General features: G+C 41.4%; 1 protein-coding gene across 1 annotated transcript; it reads right to left on the bottom strand.

The window, feature by feature from the left end:
- Positions 1-4,494: 4,494 nt before the first annotated feature.
- Positions 4,495-21,971, bottom strand: LOC145397035 (uncharacterized). The gene is made up of 6 exons (XM_080270252.1): positions 21,941-21,971; positions 21,583-21,800; positions 19,798-19,978; positions 12,955-13,054; positions 11,670-11,799; positions 4,495-4,581 (listed from the first exon to the last, which is right to left on the bottom strand). The coding sequence occupies exons 1-6, from the start codon at positions 21,969-21,971 to the stop codon at positions 4,495-4,497; spliced, it is 747 nt and encodes a 248-aa protein (XP_080126378.1).
- Positions 21,972-26,769: the final 4,798 nt, after the last annotated feature.

Here is a 26,769-nt window from a genome sequence, read left to right as displayed (position 1 = left end):
AAACTGTCTGCTTTCATCCCTCTACCTCTACGACGGGGACGTATCACCTATCTATCAGGAAACTCTCATCCCTTTTTTGTCAAACTCTCTAATGAATGGGTGAACAGTTACTCCCAGTCCTTCATTTATGCAACAGGCCAACTTTGGAAAAATCTCCCTCTGTCCGTATTTCCTGATTCCTATGATGTCCAATCCCTCAAATGCAGTGTGCCCAGGCATCTCAGAGTGAACGGATCTTGAATTTGAGTCTCGCTTGTATTGTTTTTTTTTTTCCTTGGATGAAACTGTTTGCAGGCTCTTGACCTTTGATTCCTTCTTCCTTGCATTAAAAAAAGTTAGTATGTGGTCATAGAGGTGCTGGTGAATTAATTAACCACCCTCTTTGATTAAGTTGGATGGTATACCATCAGGGACATGATATTTTTTTCAGTGATTGGATGGCATGAACAGTTTCTGCAAGTATAGGTGGGTCATCGAGATCTGCTGTTTCGGGAGCATTTGGGATATCTTCAAGGATATTGTGCCCCACCGTGTTTCTTCGTTTCAGTAATATATTGAAGTGTTGTGCCCATCCTCCTATGATTGCTTGCTTGTCTTTTAGGAGCTTTCCTTTGGCTTATCAAATAGGGGTTAGGTTGTGTGTCTGGTTGGACTGTAGGTGATATTCATGGACTTGTAGAACCGGTCATTAATATAAGCCAGTCTTTGCAGCTCCTTTGCTTGCTCAGTCAACTATTTCTTTTCCATGTCAGGCAGTATTCTGTAAGCCATGCTTCTGAGATTCTGGAATTCAATTTTTAGGGTTAAGGAGATAGAATGAGCCACTAGTTGTTTTGTATTCTATTCACCATAACAAGAAGGTCATGTATGCACTCAGCATTTGCATCAAACCAGTCTTTTTGGTGATGAGCGGAGAAGCCTAGGGTTTCTTCTGCAGCGTTTTGAAACAGTCTAATGTCTCAATATTGAACCATTCTGCATCTAGGTTTGTGGCATTGCTGTTGTTTGGATCTAGTGGTGGGTATAGAGAGATCTTGTCTGTAATACTGCTGCAGAAGGTGTTACAAGTTGCCATAACCTTTAAAATACCACAATTTAGTTTCGTGGTCTGCAACTCATTTGTGGCCTTCTGATTAGTTGCAGTTTCGTGAGTATTAGATTATGGTCTATGAGCACTCAGCACCTTTCATATCTCAGGTTATATGAACCTCTTTTTGTTCTCGTTGCCTTACAATGACAGTCATTTAGGTGCCAATCTCTAGATCATAGGCTCATTCATGTGGTTTTATGTTTATTTTCCGTCCATCCATCATCCAGTCCTACGCCGCCCCATGAGGAGCCTGGGAGCCCGGGGCTAGGCAAGCTGGTCCTGACATTTAAGATTTTTTTTTTTTTTTATGCGAGGAAGAAGGAACCAAAGGCCATGAGCCCGCAGTAACAGTTCCCTCCAAGAGAAAAACAAAATACAATAGAGAGCCAAATTCAAGATCCGATCATTTTGAGATGCCTGGACACACTGCGTTTGAAAGACTGGAGATCATAGGAAGCAGGAAATACAGACAGAGGGAGACAGTTCCAGAGCTGACCTGTTGCATAAATGAAAGACTGGGAGTAACGGTTAACTCTTGCATTAGAGAGTTGGACAGAAAAGGGATGAGAGTTTGCTGCCAGACGGGTGCTACGCGCCCGTCGTAGAGGTGGAGGAATGCAAGCAGACAGTTCAGAGGAGCAGTGACCATTAAAGTAGCGATAGAAAAGAGATAAAGATGCAACAGAGCGGCGAAGAGACAGAGGTTGAAGGGAGTCAGTAAGAGGAGGAGAGTTAATGAGACGAAAAGCCTTTGACTCCACCCTATTCAGAAGAGCTGTATTTGGGGAGCCTCCCCACACATGAGAGTTGTACTCCACACAGGGGCGGATAAAACCCCTGTATAGAGTCAACAATTGTGCAGGGGTAAAGAAAGAGCGGAGTCGGCTTAACACACCCAATCTCTTGGAAGCAGATTTTACAAGAGATGTAATATGATTTTTCCAAGATAAGTCCCGAGTAAATGAAACCCCAAGCATGTTCAAGGATGATACAGGATTAAGCTAAATATTATTAAACACTAGTGGGTATACCTGTGGAAGATTTTGTCGGGTTGATAGGTGTAAGAACTGAGTCTTAGATGCATTAAAGACAACCATATTATTTTTACCCCAATCAGAGATACGAGCCAAGTCAGACATTAGGTGTGCCATAGCCTCATCCCTTGTTTCTTGAAGTAACTGTTGAGATGGGCGTTGCGGGAACCGAATGGAAAGGTGAAGGGTGGAATCATCAGCGTATGAGTGGATAGGGTTAGATGAACAGCTTAGAAGATCATTGATGAATAAAAGGAAGAGAGTCGGTGATAGAACAGAGCCCTGAGGAACACCACTGTTGATAGATCTAGGAGAAGAAGGATGGCCGTCTACAACAGCGGCTATAGAACGACCAGAAAGGAAACTAGCGATGAAGGCACAGATAGAAGGATAGAAACCGTAGGAGGGCAGTTTGGAAATTAAAGATTTATGCCAGACTCGATCGAAAGCCTTTGAGATGTCAAGATGAGAGTCACCAGCCTCACTCATCCCTGAGTGGCATTATGTGAGCAATAAACCCCAACCATCCCATGGATATAAACCTACACAGGCTCAATCCGATTGGAGTGCCTTAATTACCCAATAAATCACTTGGAGCCATAATTTGGTCATATGGTTACCACCCGGCATAGCAAATAGTTTCCTGGTGTACAGGAAACCATTTGGCTTGTCACTCAGTGTAGAGTCACTCATAGGCAGAAGGAAGAGGAGAGAATGAAGGAAAGAAAGACAGAGGAGGAAGGATGGAAAGAAGGAAGAGAGGAAAGGACTGGCACCCGAGAGCAACACTACATCGAGTGCGTGGATGGTGAGCATCCCACCAACCATTGTGTTTATTCTTAAGTTGAAAAATGGTGTTAATGATATCCTGACTGTGTTCTGATCATATGGAAAGCAGTCTAAGGCCATGGTTGTTCATGTAACCAACGCTGTGGCTACCTATAATGCCTTGCTAGAGGTGACTATCTTTTCATATTCTGGCATTAAAATCTGCAAGGAGGATGAGTTCGTCATTACTGTGGTACTGCACGAATGGTAGCATCCAGAGAGTAATAAAAGGAATCTTTGATGGTGTCCTCACAATCATGCACTGGGGCATAGACACTGATGAGTGTTGCATACTGGCCTTCAGACTGAAGAGTGGTATGCACCAGGACATCAGCCACTCTGATAATTGTACCCACAAGTCTTCTTGGATCTTTTGCAGTAAGTTGCATTGGACTGCATAGCCAGTACCATGGTTTCTTCTTACATTGTTTGGGTCTCCCCTCCAGAAATAAGTATACTCTTCTCCATTTCCTTTTAGGTTGCCCTCTTCTGAGGGGAGAGTCTCAGACAAGACAGCAGTATCAATTTCATTTTTTTTTCATTTCATGAAAAATAAAGGCAGTCCTATTGCGTGAGCGTGTGTCTTGGCCAGTATCAAGCAAGGTTCGTATATTGTAGGTTGAAAGAGTCACAGGATTCTTTTGGTTTTTCGACAGAAATGTGGGATGTCTGGACAGACGCGGTTGTCTGTGGTGTGGAGCAGCAAATGTTTAGGTTAATTTTTCTGAGCCATTCCCCGTCAGTAGTATGGAGTTGGGCGTCCATTTCCGGCTGCTTAGTCGCATTGGATGCTGCTGAAGGCATAATTTATTCCTGTGCCATCATGACAGCAGCCACTAATTCATTGCTGCCTATATGCAGGACCCAAGTGAGCGACATCCAGCCTCACCCATGACCTGTCACTATCACCTTGTCCTGTCGCCACAGGTCTTATTTTGGTTAAATGATGATGAAATCAGAGGTGAGTATAGAACTGGACTTCATAAATGGGGGTTTGGTGGGATGGTGAGGATGGGCAGTCGTTACCACCACATAACTGCCCTTCTCGGTCTGTGATTGTGGCCTGAGGATTCACATTAACCATCTACTGATAAGTGTTCTGCCTGGAACTCTGTTTCTCAAGGTCACCTTCCGTAAGACTCCACTCACAGATTTTTAGTTGAGGTTTAGTCCCGTTGCCTCAACCCATCCAAGGGGAATCCACGAGGCAGGGGGTTTGGAAACACATCCTGCAGAGTCGGAGGGATCTTCCCCGTCTGGTGTGGCCCACCAAATTTAGGAGACACGTACCACACACACACACACACACACACACACACACACACACACACATACGCACACGTCTCTGTGTGTGTGATATTCAAAAGGAATATGAAAGGCACAATTCTTGTAAAAAAGTTTACTGTCTTAAAAAAAAAAAAAATTGCTTAGGTGGAACAACACTGATTCTTAGGCGTCATGAAAGATGTAAGCTTAATTTCCATACTTTACATATTTTGGTGGTTGAGGAATATATTATGTATCCAATGGAATGGCGGCGCATCACTGAAGCAGTCGAGAGTCAAGGAGTTCCAGGCCGAATACAAGAATACTGGTGACACTACCTCCTGCCAGCACCACCAGAGTACCCTGTGAAATAGTATACAGTATATTTGTATGTATATCATATATGGAGAGAGAGAGAGAGAGAGAGAGAGAGAGAGAGATTTACCTTGGAAAATACTGTAATATATATACGGTATAATTGGCAGATAGATAGGAAGATAGATATATAGAGATTAAGATATACATTTACCTTGGGAAATTATATATATATATATATATATATATATATATATATATATATATATATATATATATATATATATATATATATATATATATATATATATATATATATATATATATATATATATATATATATATATATATGGTAAGGTAAGGTGTCGAAAACCTAGTCCTTACATCTTATCAACTCAACATAATCTTCTGCAGAAGTATCCTCTAATTTTTACAAATATTCAACTCTATCACACATTATCTTTAAACTTACCTAGGATTTCATTTCTCTGGGATGTTTTTCGAAAAAATCATATTACCTCTTGTAAAATCTGCTTCGAAGGGATTACGTGTGCTACCCTACTCCGTCCTGTCTTCTTTACTCCTGCACAATTGTTGACTTAAACTATTCTCCGGTTTTCGCCCGTGTTGATTACAACTTTCACGTGTGGCGAGGCTACCTACATTCAGCTCTTCTCAACATGGTGGAGTCACTAGCTTTTCGTCTATTTAACTCTCCTCCTCTAACTCGCTCCCTTCACTCTCTGCCTCTTCGTTGCACTGTTGCATCTTTTTTCTTTTGCTACTTCAATGGTCACTGCTCCTCTGACCTGTCTACTTACATCACTTCACCACTACGGTGGACACTGCGCACCCATATAGCAATAAACTCTCATCTTTCTTCTGTCCAACTCACTTATGCAAAAGTTAACCGTTACTCCCACTCCGTCATGTATGCAACAGGTCAACTCTGGAACTGTCTCCCTCTGTATTTCCTGCTTCCTATGATCTTCAGTCTTTCAAACGCAGTTTGTCCAGGCATCTCGAAACGAACGGATCTTGAATTTGGCTGTCTTTTATCTTATTTTTTTTTACTTTTCTTGGGGGGAACAATCTCTCGGGATCCAGGCGTTTGGTTCCTTCTTTCTTGCATTAAAAAAAAAAAATCATTTCACCAGAAGACTCTCCTGATATTAATAAAAAATCATCTCTCTCTGGGCAGAAGAAACAAGTAAATTACCAATAAATTATATTTCTTGGAGTAATTATTCACTCTCCATAGCTAAGCACTACAATACAAATGAACTGGAAACTACAGTTTTTTCGCTTAACTATTTGGTGAATAAGGCAGTCAGCTGCACTTGGTGTATATTCTCATAATAAATTGTTTTCTTCTTCCAATTTGTGTATTGTTCAGGTAGACGGAAATTCTGACCAACTGCTATTGGTTTCATGACCCTGACACTGACAAAGTCTCTTTCACCTCATGGTCAATAACCACAGAGTCTGATGTCCACTAGTGCGTCACTGGATGTTACAGGTGTTGAGAATAGGTTAACTTTTGTTACCACACAGTGGAATAAAGGATGCTTCAGCAGTGACCTCGTGGCGCACTTCCTGCTAAATTTTTGTTTTGAGGTCTCGGACATCATTGTGCCTAATGAACAGGAGGCCCTACGTTTTTGTAGTTAAAGATTATTGTGGTCAGTTTGAAACTGCTCAACAGATGCACTTGCCCGATAGAGCCTTTAGCGACTATCCTTATCTCAAGGCAGTGGCATTTATAAATTCCTGTAGTTTTGGTCTGATACGTTTTTGTCTTGAGTATAGAGAAATCAACCAGCTTTAGAGTCCCACCTCTTGTGCAGCCTTCACTTTCATACATTGTTCTTCTGGCAGCTGTTGCAACGCTCTACCCAGCTCCTTCTCCCGAGCCTTCTCTTTCAGGCATGATGTTTTATGGGATAGTACTCACCTGTTGTTCAATTACTCAGTGGTTTCCAACCTTTTCTAATTCTCTCCCCCACTCACTGAATGACACGTTCCCTGCGCCCCCTCAAATACTGTATTTTACTGGCATAATTGGCACATGTCAATAAATACCATAGATTCTTAATATTTGAAATTGTTTATATATTCAGATACGTTTATTTCTTATTCATATCTGAAATATTTTCTCCATATTTAGAAATTACTTAATTCCATCATAATTCCTAGTTTTCAAGTATAATTACCCTCTTTATCAAGCCTTCGCGCCCCCCCAGGCAACCCTTCGTGCCCTCCTAGGGGGGTGCGCCCCACAGGTTGGAAACCGCTGATTTACTGCATAGCACTCATTTTGGCCTGACTACAGAATTCTACAAGGACTCGGTAAGTGTGGTTATATTTGTGTTCCTGGTATATTTATTAGTGTTCCTGTTAGGTATGCGAGTTTTACAAGGTTGATGCCCAGTCCTCCTTATTGTGGTAGTAGCTGGAGCTCTGAGCGTGTGTACAATGTTGAGGTGACCATCACCACAATGAGGTTCTAACAGACATGAGCTGTGTGACTGTGGATCGAAGTATTGGAACCATTCAAAACTCCAGCAGGGCCATGATATCCCTCGCTCATGGTCTACGATTATAATTCTTTAATGGCCTCTGCTAGGACACGGTTCTAAACAAGTATACCCACAGATGTTTGACACCATATGCCAATGCTGTGTATATTGAGTCATGCTTGGTTTTTACATAAGCAGTTAATTTTCAAACTTCCTTTATTCTTTTGTTTTCCTTGTGAACATTTATTTCCTTAAATTCTCCAGTTCTGATTGCTGGAACCAGGTGTCCTTGACCCTCATTTGGTACTGCTGCTTAACTCCCCTCAAAGACGTTGCATGTGAAATGATAATGTTGCGGGGTCACTGTTAGGGTGGGTGGCTTTGCATTTGGGTGATATCCTCCTTTTTACCTTGTGTTGATATTCTCTCAACAAGTTCATGATACTGTATCTTCAATCTTTCCGGTCCTGATGAGGTCCTCATATCTGACCCTGTTCCTCAGTGCCGACATGTTCGGAGCATACATGGGCATAGCAACCGGACTGCAAGAAGCTGTTCCCCCACAATAAATAACTCTCCTTAGTCGGCATCATAGCAGTTTATGTGCAGATCTGATGGTTGATTGCATGTATTCTCCAGTTACCGAGCAAAACAAGATCATTCAATTTTGATGCTTTGAAGCATCGCCCCTGCTGATACAGTTGAAGTCATTAGAGCCATTTGCAATAAGTACAGCTTCACAATTTTCAGCTCTTTCCAAAATTTTGCTTCTTGCGAGCACAGCTGCTTCCCCATCTGCATTTTGATTGGCACAAATTTATAGGTTATTAGTGGCCTTCTTTACATCATCTTTATAATCTATAAATGTATTGCCAGACGCCTCAATCCCGTAAGGGGTGGCCACAAACAAATCGCCTCCATGTCAACGTGTCCCCCCTCATTTCGCTGCCCTACTCCCAGCTCACACCCCCTTCTCTTATAAACCTCTTTACTCCATCCCTCCATCTCATCCTTAGCCTCCCCCTCCCTCTCCCTCCCTCGACCTCACTCACATACACTCTCCTCGTTAGTCTCTCGCTCTCCATCCTCTCAACATGGCCAAACCACCGCATTGTGTTTCTCCTAACACTTCCTATCACATCCACACCACAACGATCCTTCACTTCCTCATTTGTCTGTCTGTTTCTCCATGTGACTCCACATGGTCCTCTCAAATACCTCATTTCCAGAGCTCTCACTCTTGACTTCTGTCCCTCCAACAAGGTCCAAGCTTCACTTCCATACGTTAGAGTTGGTATCACAATACTGTCATGTAGTAACTTTTTCACTTCCATGCTCACTTCCCTGTTTCTTATCATTGCTCTCAAGGAATCAGGAACCTTTCTTCCTTGTTGTACCCTCTCAAGCACTTCACCTTGTAAACTTCCATCCTTACTCATCACACTACCCAAGTACTTAAACACACTCACATTTTCCATTTTCTCCCCATCCAACCTCATTGTACATTCACTAACGTCACCTCTCTCAAAGATCATAACTTTACAGTACTCTTCCCTACATTCACCTTTTGATTCAGTTTCTTACATACTCTCCCAAACTCATCCACCAAGCCTTGCAGCTCCTCTTCATCTTCACTTAACAACACAGTATCATCTGCAAACAACAGTACAGGGAGTTTCCAAACACTGCCCTCTCTCATTAGGGCTGCTCCAACATCCACTGCCCTACCTTGTATCTCTTTTATGACCACATCCATATAAAGATTGAACAACCATGGAGACATGACACATCCCTGTTTCAATCCAACCTTCAAATAGAAAAATTCACTCAGTTCACATCACTGTTTCAATCCAACCTTCAAATAGAAAAATTCACTCAGTTCATTATACACCCTCATACATACTCCTCACGGCATTCAGCAACTTCCCATCTACTCCATATATTCTTAATACTTTCCACAATCCTTGTCTATCCACCCTGTCATATGCTTTCTTCAAATCCATGAAGGCCGCATACAACTTCTTTCACTTCTCTAGAAACTTTTTTCCACTAAAGATCTAAGAATGAATATCTGATCTGCACAACCTCTTCCCTTCCTAAAACCTCCTTGTTCTTCTCCAACTAATTCCTCTGTTATTTCCCAAACTCTGTCAATAAGTAGCCTACCAAAAACTTTTCGTATTACACTAAGACAAATGCCATTATGATTACCACATACTTCTTTTTCCCCTTTTCCCTTGTACAGGGGAATAATTATACGTGACTTCCAATCCTCCGGGACTCTACTTTCCTCCCAGGCCAATCTGCACATCTTCTACATCCATTCTACTACTATCTCTCCCCCATGCTTCAGCATTTTACCACACATTTCATCAATTCCTGGGGCTTTCCCCATTTTAACTTTCTTCATTGCTTCTACAATTTCCATCCTACTGATTGCTTCCTCTTCTGACATCCCTCTGTCTCCCAGCCATTCTCAAGCCACTTATACTCACGTTACCTTCATTCTCTATGTTCAACAATACATTAAAGTGTTCTGTCCATCTACTCACCTTTTCTCCCTTCTCCACTAGCAATCTACCATTTTATCTTTCACTCCCCAGTTAACTTCTTTGGCACCCTGTCTAACTCTACCACTTTCCAGAACATTTTCTTACATTCCCTCCACTTTACACTCAAATCCCTTCCAAATTCCTCATCCACTCTCCTCTTACTCCCTTGTTGTAATCTTTTCACCTCTCTCTTCCTCTCAACATACAACTCTCTCTTCCGTCTCTCAACTTCTTAATAATGCCAAGATTTATTTTCCAGTCATTCTTCCAAGTACTTTGTCAATTGCAAATGGTCTCATTCTAGTATTTTTTGTCGAGGGTAACAAGTCTGGAAGCTGTGGGTGCATCATTATTGTCATCAGCTGATGTTGTAGACAACTGTGCAAGCTCAACTAAAGCATTACAAAGATACTCTGCAAAGCCCTTTGAGTAGTTGCTGTTGATTCTGAAACTTCACCCTTTTGCAGTGAAGCCGATGCTGCAGTTCCTCTTTGTGTGTATAAAAATTTCTACCAAATAGTTTCTCCATTTATCCTCTCAAAGATGATTGGGTTTGGTTGTACGTATTTCCGTCTAACCTGACTTCAGTACATGCAGGTTTTCACCCTTTGGTGTTTCTCCTTTAGTTCTGCAGAGTTTCGTCATTCAGTTGGGGTATCACACTTAGAGTCTTGATTGAAAATGACCTGGTACACTGGAACACATGTCCCTATCTCATCTTATCATCAAACCGCTGAACTTCAACTGCATTGTTGCCTTTTTGACTTAAATTTTTGCACCTCACTTTTAATATTATTGGCTCCCCGAAAACAAGGTCAGCTCTCACCTGTCATCGCAGTTGCATACCCCTTGCAAGTGCCTTGGATTTTAGTCTGAGTTTGTATCTTGGCTGGGTTTTGTTAAGAAACAGATGTGGTACAGCAGCCCACACTTTGGTCGCCAACGAGGGTTAAACTAGAAAAAGATTGTAGTTAGATATCAAACGAGTCATCTGATCAATTATGAAGAGCCAAAGCTGAAGACGAGGACGCGGACGCAGACAAGACACAGAAGCAGAAAAAGCAGAAAATAATAATAATAATAATAATAATAACATTAATAATAATAATAATAATAACTAGAAAGCTCTCAGAAAGCGCATACCTCCTCCGGTGTCATTGCCATTAAAAAAGATCCGGATCTGGATCCTTAGATATAAGATCCCCAAACTTTAATCAATTCCTTCTTGGTCCAAAACCCACCTATCCACAAAATTTCATTGAAATTCATTGAGAACTTTTGGAGATATTGTGCGAGATTCTCCGGATCCTGATCTGGATCCGCTCCAAAATCTAATCACTTTTTCCTTGACACATGGCCCACCCGTCCACAAAATTTCATCAAAATCCTTTCATAGCTTTTTTAGTAAGCCTGGATCCTGATCCGTATATATAGAAGCCGGATCCGGATCCGTGGATATAAGAGCTGGAGCTGGATCCGCCCCCAAATTTAATACATTCTTTCTTGGCCCATGGCGCACCATTCCACAGTACTTCGTTGCAATTCACTCAGAATTTTTGGAAATATTGTAGGGGATACTCCGGATCCGGATCCGGGCAAAAATTTAATCATTTCTTCCTTGGGCCATGGCCCACCATTCCACAAAATTTCATCAAAATTCATTCATAACTTTTTGAGTAATCCTGGCAACAGACAGACAGACAGACAGACAAACAGACAACAATCCAACGCTGGGTAAAACATAAACTCCTTGGTGTATATAATAATAGTAATAATAATAATAATAATAATAATAATAATAATGTAGTAGACACACTTTCAATTATATACCTACTGTGTCATGATGCATATATTATAAAACATACACAGCCTATACATATTACCTACATATGAGTGTCTCAGGAAAACCGGCTACAGAGTAGGAACCCAACTATATTCAGTGTTTCACCATTCAGATTTTCTTATGTGTTTTTCCCGAGTCAGCCATTATGACAATTATTGTATAGATCTGGATTCCAACTCTGCACTCCACAGTTATCACAAATGACACGTTCCAAAAATTCACCCATATGTTGTTGATGCCAATTGAAGACCTAACTGCAACTTTGGTGGGTGGGTTGAGACAGGAGGTGAAGTTTGGTGTGAGCAGCTTGGTCCAGTAATCAAAAAGGCCAGCTTCAATAATCCGCATGATCCTGAAAAACGTTACTGGTACAAGTAAGTTTTATAGACTTTTATTGGACAGTCTGGTTTTACATATATAATTCTTCCTCCCTGAAGGCCATTTTATCCAATTGTAAGAGACCTTGTTGTGAAAGTGTTAATCAAGAATATACCACACCCTTTAATTTAAGCCTCTACTAAAATGAAGAAAATGATCTGGTGAAAGCTAGACAGTAGGAATAGACACCATCGTAGCGAAGGATTTGTAATCAGTGAGGCAAAGAATTAAGGAAGGTACAGAGCACAACTTTCACTTTCGAAATCTATGTTTCTTTACATGTGCGTCCAGTACTGGAGGGGGGATGCATTCAGGTGATGGCGCCAACAATCATCCTTCAGCTCACTCTCTAGAACCCCCTCTCCCAAAAGTATGGTGTGCAGTAGGATAGAGCAACGTCTTCCTGCAATCCACTGGGTTCATGTCCATATGATCCTGTGGCTACAGCAATAGTAAGGGGGCCTGGTACGTCTGTGATTTTGTAGCCACTGGTGAAAGTTTTAACCACGTAGGCCTACGTGAGTTTGATCTTCATGAGATGACTGGAAGTTTTCGAGTCATAAAATAATATTTATTGATATTAAGGCACAGCTTGATAATCAGCCTAAATTTAATCTGGACAATGTTAGCATTGTAAAAGCACGTGCATGGAGAATATAAACTCAAAGTAATGTAAATTTGCTTCTGGTCGAGATCAAAATTAACCATCTTACCTAGCCTCTCCCCTGTGGCTGAGACATAAATTTTGTAATCATTACTGGCCATATTGCTTTGACAATTATAGATGGTATGGCCAAGTGGACTGAAGAAACTAATATTAAACGATGGGCAAGTATTGCAAACACCATTGTGAGCTGAGATATTTATGTAAATAACTTGTACTGATAAACCAACAGTAGAAACTTAAAAGAGTAGAATCCCTATTTACTTGTATCAAGAACATGACTAATTGTCCGGATAGCAACATTCCAAAGAAGCTGAATTTTATCATATTTTTTTCCTGATTTATTCCATCCTAATATTAATCCTTGTATGCTAGGTTTATGAATGAAAACATAGATATAATGATGCATTCCTAAGCGAGACATTGGCGTAGTAAAGTTATTATTTATGGGAGCACAATTCTCACCTACGACTGAGGAAAGGGATCAAAGGACTACCCTTGGGTCCTGCTATGGCCGTCGTCAAAGGCAGGAACTCTTCTTTGGCCAAGTAGAAGTAGCACTTGCCTCGTATATTGAAAGATATATTAAATATTAGTTTAGGATTTATGTTAATTAAAACTGCAATACATTTGTTCATGTGTCTCTTTACGGCTAGAAAACTTTACCTTGCCATTAAGGCTGTCATGTTAAATAGGTAATATTCTTCAGATATTTCTCTCACGTATTAACTATCAGTATTTTCTTAACACCGTCAGGCTCCTAAAACTCACTCTGCGCTGAAGAAAGCGGTCAGGAATTAGCTGGATGATTTTACTTGAATTATCCCAAACATGTGAAGGGTAATGGTTACAACATTGATATTCGGGGAGTGTATACTCAAACGAACTTACGATCGCCTCCCTGTCGCAATTACCTCCACCTAGGATTTTATGTTTTGACCCCGCGTTAGTTGGTTTGTCTGTCTGTCTGCCTGTTAGCAGTATTGCTCAAAAACTTATGAAAGCATTTTGATTAAATTTTGTGGAAGGGTGGGCCATAGGCCAGTGAACAAATAAATCAATTTTGGGCTAGATCCGGATGCGGAGTATCCCGCAAAATATCTCAAAAATTTTCAATGAATTTCAATGAAATTTTGTGGAAAAATGCACCATAAACCAAGAAAGAATTGATTAAATTTTGGGGTGGATCTGGATGGGGATCACATATTCACGAATCCAAATCCAGATCCTTTTTAATCACAGTGACATTGGCGGAGGTCTGTGCTATCTGAGTGCTTTCTAGTTTAGATTTGTTTTTGCAAGAAGGACAAGGAGGGAAGTGCGAAGAATGTTTTTTTTATTTTCTTTATGCGTCCGACTCTGGGCATAGACTTCACAGACTGCTCCCACGGCCCAGTAGTCATCCTATATTGCATACACCTCTACATGTCACCACTTCGGACCTAACACCCACCATCCATATTGAGTGCATGCTAGGGCTGTCTCATACAGGACTGGTATATTGATATTGGGTGGGGGTATTTTTACGACATGTCGGTGTGTCTTCTGGTAGATCAGTAGATTCTGATATTATGAAAGTCAAATCCTTAAACTGTTCCCTGCCACAGTGGGGATTTGAACCTGGGTCTGGTAGGACTGCGGGCCACTTCTCTACTGAATGAGCCACCACTTGGTAGGACTGCGGGCCACTTCTCTACTGAATGAGCCACCACTTGGTAGGACTGCGGGCCACTTCTCTACTGAATGAGCCACCACTTGGTAGGACTGCGGGCCACTTCTCTACTGAATGAGCCACCACTTGGTAGGACTGCGGGCCACTTCTCTACTGAATGAGCCACCACTTGGTAGGACTGCGGGCCACTTCTCTACTGAATGAGCCACCACTTCCCGCCAGCCACCACCTCCCCCAAGGCCCGTATTCTCGTCTTACCTTTTCTTAAAAGATTTATTTTTGTTACACCTTACTCTCCTCTTCTGTGCTACATAAATCCTTCCAATATCACCACAAAAATAACAGATACAAGGATATCAACTGGCCATATCCAAAAGTAAATCACTAAGGATGAGGTCTTAACCCCTAAAGTGCTAACAGGATCAATCTATCCTTTTTCAAGATTATGCAAGATACCGAATGTGATCGAAAAAGGGGTTTTTGGTAAAATTGCGGACACTAGGCTTCAGCCCGATTGTGACGGATATCGATGCAAACCAATGAGAACTAAGTCCTGAGTAGGGAGGGGGGAGGACCCAGACCCATACCCATGATGAGGGGGTGATTCCCCCACCGCCCTCTTGCAGCCTTCCTCTACCCCAATAGCTTACTTCCCTCTCCCCCTCTCTCGCCCCTGAACGCCGCCTGCTCCCTCCCCCCCCTCCTCCACCATCCTCCATCACTCCACCGTGGTTGCCCCCCAATTCCCCCCATCCCTGTCCCCATGTGGAGGGTTATATCCCCCCTACCCAGCCTCCACACCCCTGTGCTCCCTATCTACCTGACCTCTTTGTCTTGTGGTGTCTGTCTCCCACCTCTACACCCCCATACCATCCCTCCAGGCCTCTCCCCACCCGACCTCCACCCCCAAACTCTAGAGTACACAATCCGCTTAAAACTCCCCCTCCTCCCCCCGCCTAGAGTATTATACGTATACGTCATTGTTACTATTCCTGTCGTGTTTTTTCATTCAATACCAGATTATTCATCCATCCATCCATCATCCAATCCTAAGGTGCCCCATGAGGAGCGTAGGAGCCCGGGGCTAGGCAGTTGGTCCTGACATTTAAGATGAGAGTGACCAGCCACACTCATCCCTGAGTGGCATTACATGAGCAATCAATCTCAACCATCCCTTGGATATAAACCATCAATGGCTCAATCCGACTGGAGCGCAACAATCACCCACTAAACCACCAGTGCCAATATTTGGCTATATGGTTACCACCCAGCATAGTAAATGGTTTCCTGGTATGCAGGAAACCATTTGGCTTGTCACTCAGTGTACAGTCACCCACAGGCAGAAAGAAGAGGAAAGAATGAAGGAAAGAAAGACGGAAGAGGAAGTGTTAAGTCACCCGTAGGCAGAAGGACGAGTAAAGAATGAAGGAACTAAAGACAGAAGAGGATGGAAGGAAAGAAGGATGGAAGAGAAGAAAGGGCAGACACCCGAGAGCAGCACTACATCGAGTGAGTGAATGGTAAGCCCCCCCACCTACCTCATCATTGTTTGTGTAATTGTATACACCGACGCACGAAACACAGAACGTATGCTTTTTTTTTTTTTTTTTTTTTTTTTAATGAATCTCTGCGTATATACTGTAATGTTTGCTGTTAATTTTAGTAATGTTTGTTTTTTTTAACAATAAATTGTATATTTGTGTGTTTGTCCTTCTCTAAAACCATTATTATTATTTTGCATGCTTCAGCTCTTTTTCCCTTGCAGTTCTTACAGCTACTTGATTTGACAGCTCTGAGGGGAGGGGAGGGGAGGGGGTAAGGGGTAAGGGGAGAGAGGTGAAGGGGAATGGGTGCTGGAGTGTGTAACACCAAGAAAAGATACATAGAATGCATGTTTTTTCATGTTTTTTTTTTTTATTTCCGTATATATACCATAATGTTTCCTGTAAATGTTAGTAATGTTTGTTTGTTTTAAATAATAAATTGTATATGTGTGTGTTAGTCTTTCTCTTACACCAATATCATTATTTTGCATGCTTTAGCTTTTTCCCCCTGAAATTCTTACAGCTACTTGATTTGGCAGCTCTGAGGGGAGGGAAGGGGGGGCAAAGGGTGAGGGGAGAGGGGTGAGGAGGAGTGGGTGCTGGAGTGTGTAACACCAAGAAAAAGATATGGCATGCTTTTGCTCATTTTTTTTTTATTTTGACAGCTACACAGCTATGAGGGAAGGGGACGGGGGGAGGGAAGGTGGGGAAGGGAGAAGTGTTGGGGGGGAAGGGTGTTGGGTGTGAGTGAGAAACACCAACATAATTATTTTCCATACTATTGTTTGAAAAAAAAAAAAAGAGCCGGAAAATTCTGTAGGGGGTAGGGGGAGGGTGGTATGGGGGGAGGGGGAAGAGAGGGGGGGGTGATAGGAGTGGGTAAGGAAGGTCATGGGAGGGGAGGAATGAGGGAGGAATTGGGTGGGAGCGCATTGAAAACTGGAGTCCCTTTTTTCAACTTTGATGGGCTAGAGCTCATGAACCAGTTGGTCTAAAATGCTCTGGTTTGCGGCATAACATGTGTAAATTCAATCTCTAAACCTTGGGCATAACACTTTTTACTTCTCTAGGAGTCGAAAACTCGGCTCCATATACAGACTTTCACGCATGTATGGTCAATCGAACTGCATATCTTAGGGGCTGGACCTTCCTTAACCGACGAAAATACCCATTCAAGTCTCGAATGTACTCTACAAAATAGCATACCATAATCACGAGAGATGAAAAATGCTGTGGGTAGTGACTGTTTCTTCAGGAAGGACATAAAAAAGAACCTTCAGAGTCTTCCCGTTTATCTAGTCCTTCCTGGGAAAAGTAATTAATGTTACGACAGAGAATCGATCGTAAATACGTCCAGTATCGAGCCCAAGGCTCCTATGACATTCTAAAAGAAATCGTTAGCAGTTTTCTGGAGCAGACTACTCATGTTACATTAACTTGATCCAGATTTTTTCCCTGTTGCAGCTTATTTCACACAGATTATGGAAAATGGGACAAGTATGGATCTCCAAAATCCACTCTATGTATCTTCCTCATGACTTCTATCATATTCTAGCGTAATCTCCTGTTACAACTCAGTAATCAAGATGAAGAGACAATAATTATAGGCCACGTTAGAGTAAAAGGGGTATATTTATTTCGATCATAAGAAGGTTCAAAGAGTGTAGAGTACAGTATATATAAAGAAGAGGAACGTGGTACCTACAATTAATCAAAAAGTAAATATAAAATCAGTATTGGATGCGAGACTGGTTCTGCAGAATTGTTGAAGGGCACAATAATAGGGAGAATTACAAAAAGTGATAGGAAGGAAAAGAAGAAATAGGAAGAGAAGAGGGCAGACACAGACAGAATGATAAATGCGAAGTAGACGGCACTGCAAGTAAGTGGATGATGGTTGCCACCACCTACCAGTAATAAATACATGCAAAAGTCCCAACCAATTTTGGGAAGCTTTTTCCACTATCATCATCATCATCATCATCATCATCATCATCATCAAGAATACTTTTCTTATATTTTTAAAAAACTGTGAAGAACGTTTGGAAAAGGTGAAGGCAGCCTAACATTAGCTATCCTCAAAGGGATGGAATACAACCATTAATCTTTACACTCATATGGTCACGTCTGTAACATTTTAACCCCTTAACCGCGGGGCGTCACTTTCGTGACGCTTGGGAGCAAGGGATCATACTGCGGGGCGTCGCTTTAGTGATTCTGTGTTATTTTGAATTCACCCGGGCTTCCAAGTGGGGGCTTGTATCATCTATCAGTACTGCCAATGTCCAACACTAGTCAGCACTCCTAATCTCATCTGTACTCCCATCCATTGTTGACAATTTAGCCATTTCTCCCCGTTCTTGACTCCCCTCCCTACCCCCCCTCCATTACCCTATCCTCTCGCCTGCCCGGCCGTGCTACGCTAAGTAAATCTTCCCTGGAATTTTTCACTGATTTCATCCATTGAAATAAGCCCTATGTCCTATTCTTATACCAAATAATATATACAAGAAAGAAATAAGGTAAGTGAGAGTGCCATACACCTGGAATTGGCTAATTATCACCTGACAACACCACACGTGCACTCGTTCGCTAATTTTCGCTGTTTTTTTCCCCTTGAAATATGCCGTATAATCTATTTTCGTAATAAATATACATGTAAGGAGGGAAGGGAGAAGCCTAAGTGATATTTACATTCACCTGGAACTACCTAATTTATAATGTATTGTCTAGATTTCCTGCCAATCATTTCAGTGCTAGACATAGCTGTTTCAAGAGCTAACATTGGTAGCTCTGAATATCCCCTAAGTAGGCCTCCATCCCGGCCCTCCGTTATCAGTTTACTCTCATCTTCCGAAGTGAGAGTACGTATGTTTCTTCTTGCTGACTTCAAGGACTTTTTCACCCCCATGCAAAGGGCCCTGTGACCTTTACCCCCTACTAAATCTCGTGTGGAAAGAGGTAAAGGGCTGACAATTGATAAAAGAGTGACTACGATCTTTCTATTGAGTAAAACAGTGCAAGTGGAATTGTAAATAATGTGTAAATAATGTGTAAACAGGAAGTGAAAGTAATGAATGTAAATATACGTGAACAATGGAAAATAGTTTTATAAGTTACTTGAAGTGACAGTGCATAACACAGTGTAAATAAAATAGAAATGTAAATAACGTAAATAAAATAGAGAACGTAAATAGAAATGTAAATGAGTAGTATTATAAGAATACGAGTATATACCCTAGGAGTAATGAAAGTGAAAGTTTCACTCTAGCATGTCTGAATGCTATGAGTTATGAGAGTGAAGATGAAAGTGACATTCACTCTCAATGCTAGTATACAGGATGAGAAAGTGAATGCTACGTATTTTACTGAAAGAAATTGAATCCCTACAGTGACAATAAACTAATACTACTGAAGGAAACTTATGGATAAAGACTGTAGATATATATAAGTGTTATATAGTAATAGAAATATAAAATGTGAGGGGTTTTATGAATAATAAATGACAGAGTACCAAGAGCGAACTAGTGCCAGTGCGACGATCAGACGCACTCGTAATTTACATTGCTTTCACAGTGTTTTTTTTTTGAGTATGGATCCCAAACTACTTGAAAATTGTAGAATAGTGTTTATAGTGTTTGTATCTGGCTGTGGTAATCATATTATGGGTTGTCGGGAAGTGTAAAGTGGAGACTTCGTTACCCTACTTCAGAGGTCTCCACAAGTCCTATGGTAACCGACGAAGGCTCAACAATCATTCCAGGAGAAAGGAGAAGGTATGTGCCATAAGCATATATAATTTTATTATTCTAGGACTAATAACTGATTTTTGGCAAATATTTTTTGAGAGTCTGTCGGAGCCCAAATAACCCCGCGGGACACGCAAGTCATTGGTAAACAAGCCCGCGGTTTTAGGGGTTAATGCAGCTGACATTAGACGATTGTATATGCCTGAAAATGAATTATAAGAGGCTGACGGAGATAATTCTGCTGCCATTAAATCCTCCCTAAAGTAGATGAACGTCTTTGTTTAATTCCATTCAATAGTGTCCGTTTTAATTAAGTGAATCATAGGAGCCAGGAGTAAATTACCTTTGAGAGAAAAGTCCTGAGCCATGAATATGCGTAACGTCAAGCCGCTGGCGAACAAGACGTGGTCACCTCGTCTGACCTGGGAGTCCAGTTTTGTCATAAAGTCCCGGCCCAAGACAAGCTCCAGGCGTCCCTTGTGTTGCAAGTCTGCCACTTCCTTCATTGGTCCGTTCTCTGCTGTCTAGGTGAGGATAATGTGTGATCTGAATGACAGGTGAACTGCGATGATGTTCCTTTTTTATTTATTATTGCAGCCATCTGACGATTTTATTCAGCCTAAAGAAGCCCCTGAATGCAAAATTGTTAAGGCTGTGTCAGATCATCAAGGCTTTAATTCCCTTACTACACTCATGGTAGTACATCACAGGTATAAAGGTACTAATCCACCTCCTACATCTAAATCTTAAAATTCTCGGGTCTACCTAAATAACAATTATTATTATTATTATTATTATTATTATTATTAACATGTAATAGGTGTCCATACTGAAAATGTGGAAAGTGTTCGAGTGAGCTAGTAAGGAGGTTAGGCAGTGCTGAGTATTGTCTCATGTGGCTCATCATATTCATCTGATTTCCTGACCTGAAAATACTGAAAAGAACTTAGCAGATTACAATTACACCAAAAATATTCCCTCACACTATTAACCTACCCTGTGCCAACAACGTACATGTACGTCTGCCCTTATATGCGCGGACAGTGCCATTGACATACATGTATGTTGGCAATTTGATATATTTGCCAAAATTCGAAAATTCAAGTTAGGCACCAAAAAATCAGCCTGTGCCTCTCTAGGTCTTCCTATGTCATCTATATACCGAATGGGAGTGTTTTTGGCTCAAATAGCATAGTTACCGATGAAGAAAACGAAGATCTCCTATCTCAAGTCAGTAAGTGTCGGAGGCGGCCGATAAAGTCTATTGGCATTACTCGGAAGTTTTCAGCAACCTGATCAGGGAGAATTGATCTCAAAATCGACCTAAATGACATCTGTGAGTACTTTTATGGCTGTTCTCCATGTTTCCCTCATCATTTCTAACCTATCTAGAAAAAAAAAGGTTGAAAATTGGCTGGCAGCAAGGCTTCATGAGGGTTCAAAGTCTGCTGGCAGTCAGCGGGTTTATTTTATGTCTAGGGCTTGGGACTCAGCAGGTTAATAATGACTTTGCTTTTTGCTCACTCACAAAAATTACTTTCACCACATCTTTTTTGGTGCACTCTCATTCGAATCAGAAATTCAGAGTTTCGTCAGTCAGGGTATCATACTAGTTTGACTTGGATTCAGTCAAAATTTTCCAAAAAACAAACAGAAGGTAGTATTCGTTTTGAATAAGCAAAACATGGTTGCTCTCAGCAATCTTCAGAAAATACAGCTGCCCTACTTATGCAACCTTGGACCGTTACTCCTTGTTCAACCAGCTGGTATGCTAATCTGCCTTTAAAAAAATTGTGTCCTCGATTTACGGAAAAACAATTGGGAATTACGGGTTGTGTATGAAATGAAAATACAGTAATTAAGGATTTTTATGCGATTTCTAATTTGGTGTCAATTTTTCTTGCATCTTCAAAATTGGCTCAGATTTCCAAAAAGTTCGCTACTGTACTACAAAGCTTTCCTCCCTACCCGTGTCCCCATTTCTTGCTGATGCGCTTAATCTTTTGCTTGGTTACATATGTCTGGGGTTCCAACTGTGACTAAACTTGGTGTTTGAACGAGTGAAGCTAGCGAGAACAATTATTATTATTATTATCTGCACATATCCCAGTAGCATAAAATAACTTACAACAAATGCCTCAAGGATGAACGAGCCTGCTGGAAGGAATGCGGTGACTGGACTGGCAACAATATCTTCCAGTGACTGTATGGGCATTGGGCTGTATCTGATGGCCAGGAGGGACATGAGGTTGCTGGTGTAGCTTAGGAACAACACCAGCATGGCCAGCATCCACACTCCTAAAACCACAAGTTCCCACCACCACCAACGCGTAGACTTGACCACATCTGGGTTAAGTTAGGTTAGGTTATGATCAACACTAACATGGCCAACACTGCACTCTCACACCACCACCACCATCCTGCACTCTCAGCTACATCTGGCTAAGGCTCAGTTAATCATTGAAGACATGACTCAACATCTGTACCGTCACCACCTCCTGCTGTCACCACCGTCATTTTCGAATGAAGATCACTGAAATTAAATATTATACATTTTCTAGTCCTGTTCATATGGTGAATTTTTTTCAATGGATAATACCGGCTGACTGTTTCAGTTGAGAGAGGTGATCTTCATTTTTCCCTCCAGTACTATACAGAAAGATATATATATATTTTTTTGAGAGGTGTAGTGAGGACATGTTTTTTGCATCACTGTTACCTAAACATGTGGCCCCACTGGACGCGGGCTAGAGTGGGACGAGGAGGGCGAGAACTTCTATGGGTTACAGGTACCTCCCGCAACCGCACACGCCTAGTAAAGACAAATAATACCTGGCTGTAAGAAGGTACTGTTTTCTTACTGTTCAGACAACTGTGTCTGGTGGACGGGTATACAAAATCTGTAATAGTGGAGTTGCATACACTTTATCTCCATTGCTGCAATAACTTCTTGCTGTTACTAAACAATTTTATTTATACTTTATGAAACCCTTGGTAGTGAAGTGTTAGGAAAGACTCTTACTCACTCACTCAGCCCAAAGTTAAATAAGAGTCATTACGAGGTGGGGTGGGCAGGAAGGTGAAAGTGAAGCAAGTAAGATAAGGTAAGGCTATAAGGATGAGGTCAGCTAGTGGAGATGAGATGAGATGAAGAGAAGCTGAAGTCTGCACTAGCAGTGGTGAGGGTTCCGATTTATTCACCTTCTTTGGTTCCATCAGAATAGCCTTGTGACAGCCACATGAGTGGCAGCTACAACTTGTGGAAGGAGGGTATCCCCATACACAAACAGTGTCAGTGTTTTCATACAGTCAGTCCAAGTGCATCCGGTGTAGATAGAGCATGCTTATTGTGGCTGGCTTCTTTGTTCTGGTTAATGGTGAACACACAGGATGCTTGTACAGTATGTTGCTGAGGGACACCTGACCATGAGTGGGTCATACGGTAGATATGGTTGTGTGTATGTCCATGCATATGGACATGGACACAACCATATGAAGTGGCATACTCCTCTCGTATGTTGGATGATGAGCATTGCAGTTGACTGTGTGCATGTGGATTACATCTGCCCAACTATATTTCACATAAAGGATGGTGTACACCTTGGCAGGTTCCATATTTGCTGAGAACTATTCTGAACAAGATCGTATCAAATCAGAGGGCTTAGAAGAAATCTCATTTAACCATTTAATACCACGAAATTATGAATTCTCACCTTGATGCAACAGGACACGCAGACAGCTGGATGCATTTGTAAACCACCTGGATCGTTTCACACCTTCAGCTAAACTAAGAGAAGTCATCAACATTAGAGACCAGAGCACCCCGATCAGCCCCACCAGGATTCCACCCCACACCAGTGGTCTGAAGGGCAGTAGGAAGCCCCAGGGATCCACCTCGGACGATCCAATGTGGATGATGATGCAGGTGTACCATATTGTCACTGGGACAGTAAAGTCGACCACCTCTGTGCGACGGGCTGTGACCTGGAGCAGTGTCTGCCCAAAATCTGCTTCCTGAAAAATACAGTAATGATAAAAGAATGCTTGGATTTATACTTATCTCCAACACCCCAAATCTCGTACATGTACAGGTGGCAAACCCTGGACAAAGCTGTGGCTCTCGTACATGTGCTGATAAGGATTTCGTGCCTGAGTTTAGAACCATCTGAGTCTACTGTAGTTTGGTTTTTCAAAGAAAGCAAGATACTCCATTTTATCTCGTGACACCCCATTACAGCGTTGCCAACTTGGTTACTTTTCGCTAGATTTGGTGACTTCAAATAGTCGCCCAGCTACTTTTCCTGCCGTTTAACGAATTGGCGACATTTTAGCTATTTATCTATTGTTTGGTGACATTTTTGGCGATTTTTTCACCAAACTAGTATACGAACAAATAATTTAAAAAACATCAGCCAAAGAAAAAGAAGTTAATATAAATACAATTGGCACCTGTCATCCATACCAATCGTTCGTGTCCTGGACGTAGTCGTATTGTGCCACTCACCGTGACCGTCCTGTCCTGTTGCTATTAGAATACTCAGTTCAGTTACACCGCCTTTGTCCTGCGCTCACTCACAGATTGCAGCTAGCCTTTCGTGAGGAACGTTATTCTGACTGTCGAGTGCCTTTCATGTGTCCTGTTAAAAAAACAATGAGCAAGAAGTACAGCCAGCGATTTAAGCTGAGAGCCTCGATGACTCTAGATATAATAAGTGGCTTACTGGACTAGAAGGAGACGACACTAAGAGCTTTTTCATATATTGCATGTGTCCCTTGAATGGGAAACTAATTGAATCTGAAAAGCGCCACAACACTACCAATTACAGGAAAGCAGAAGAACCGTTTGGTTCTGGAAGGCAAAGATTTATTCCATTTGAACAATTAGGTAACTACACCAGAAATATGGAGGGCCGAATAGCTCTGTTCAAACAAGAACGTTGTGCATTACGAGTCGCAGACCACCTGCCAAAGGTGTGCAAAGTGTGTTTGTGTGACAGCAAACGATGAGATCTGAAACTTAAAAGACGTGTACTGCATGAAACTTAAAAAATGTGTACATGAGAGCTGATATAAGCGAAAGAAAGTTTAGTCTACTAACTGGAGAAAGTAGTGGCATTTCTGTTCCAAAGTTATTAGGTATCTTAATTAGATTTTCACTCTCATCTTAAATGTCGGGACCAACTGCCTAGCCCCGAGCTCCTATGCTGCTCATGTTGCAATGTAGGGCTGGATGATGAACGGAATTAATTAGATTTTATTCTGATTAAAGGAAGAAAAATGTAGCAGAGTTTTTGGATATGACTGAACTCAGCGAGTACAATACTGATGCAGTAAGTAATGCCATAAAACTGTCTTCAAGAAGTAACTGACTAGACTTGCAGAAACTTTTAGCAACTGTGACTGAAAATGCATCAGTGATGACCTGTGTTCATAATGGTGCTTATGTGAAATTAAAGGCGGAAGTCCCATGATAGTTGCTGATCAGATGTGTGCCAGTCACTGCAACTTGCATTCTCTTATGTTGTAAGGGATCATCTACGGCACCTCGATTCTTTAATTAGAGAGTGTCTCATCTGGTTCTCATACTTGTCTCTGAGACATACAAAGAACAAGGAGCTTAATGGTTTGATTAATGAAGGTCAGTCTCCTCTGAAATTAGTGCATATAATTTAGATCGGACGATTGGTGATTGAAGCTATCACAGTCACAATTCTGAGCCAGTGCACTGAGTCCAGAGCTCATTTAGAACTTGCACGGAAAGAAGAGCGCTGTTATACTGCTGAAATCCTTTTTTCAATGCCTTGTAATAGGAAAAACTATATGTTTATGGTCTTTTTTAAGTACAGTCATGAAGAAGATCAGTGTGTCAACAAAATGTTTGATGCAAGGGACAATCAGTCAACAAAATTTTGCTTCAGTCAGTTTACTCCCTGTACTCTGCAAGAGACAGTCAGTCAACAAAATTACTAAATGATTTGCTTCAGTCAATTGACTCCCTGTACTCTCAGACCATCATCGCAGGAAAAAAAAATAACAAAGTGACTTTGTAGAAAGTTTCCTGGATCCACACCCTTGTTTGGGTTATGAGTTTGAGGGAAAAAGGAGGAACTGCATGTTTACTGATAAGGTAGATATTCGTAAAAGATGTCTCCACTTTGTTACTGAACTTGTAAAGCAACTGTGTAATCGCTTGCTTGTGAACGTTCATGTCTTGAGGTCAGTGTCATTGATAAGTGCAAGGGAATGTCTGCAACCAAGAAAACGAGGGATTCTGGACTGGGTGTTTGTTGGTTACGAAATTACTTTCACCCGCATAGACTTTCAGCGGAGGAAATTACATCACACAGCGTGGAAACAAGCTTCAGATGCAATTCAGGCTTGGGAAGAAACAGCAGATTATGAAGATGCCACTGGGGAAAATCCATAGAGTGATCTTTCTGCCCCAGCTCTATCAGTACTTTCATTACCACATGCTAATGCTGATGCTGAGCATGTACTTAGACAAACGAACATTGTAGAGTCAAAACTCAGGAACAGAATGAGTATGATGTGCATGAAAACACTCTTTGCCATAAAGTATGGACTGAGACGGCAAGGAAAGTGCTGCCATAACTACCAGTTGTCTGAGGAGGTCTTTAAGAACATTGGCACAGTGGAGGCTTACAAGAAAAAGTCGGGTAATAGCTCACAAAATCCTTCAACCTGTACCCTGGCCATCGAGGAAGATGAACTAGATTGGGACTTGACTGATATAATATAACCACCTTTAAATTAGATGCTGATGTTCATTGAAGTATTATTCGTAGAGTTTACGTTACACAGCATTTTCCTTATATCGTTATTGTCGTAATTATGCATTCAGCCTATGTGGGTCACTTTTAGTGTTTGTAGTGTTAACTTGTTCTAATCTTTACATTTAATAATTGAGCGACTTTTAGAGGCCGATCTATCGACTTTTAATTTGCTTGAATTGACAACTCTGGCTTCCAGTACCTGTTAGCCAGCCTGGGGCTGTGGTAGGGTTAGGTTATGAGGTTATGTATGAATGATTCTTCTGCTACATTGCTGTATTGTTAACGTGGTAAGTAAGGGCTCCCGCCATTCACTTTCTAGATGCAGTGCAACCTTCAGTTGATTCAGCATTAAATTAAAAGCCAGATGGTTTCCAGTAACCTAGGAAAAAATATGCACATTGGATGGTAACCATATGTGAAGAAGAAGGAACCAAAGGCTACAAACCATCAAAATAGTTCCCTCCAAGAAGAAAAAATACAAAAGGGAGCCAAATTCAAGATCCGTTCATTTCGACATGCCT

This window comes from Coenobita brevimanus, chromosome 40 (assembly GCF_032717465.1).
Source record: "Coenobita brevimanus isolate Jiangsu-jjx chromosome 40, ASM3271746v2, whole genome shotgun sequence".
Taxonomy (NCBI): Eukaryota; Metazoa; Arthropoda; class Malacostraca; order Decapoda; family Coenobitidae; genus Coenobita; species Coenobita brevimanus.
The sequence above is the reverse complement of the archived record's forward strand: the minus strand, read 5'-3'. Positions and strand labels throughout refer to the sequence as shown.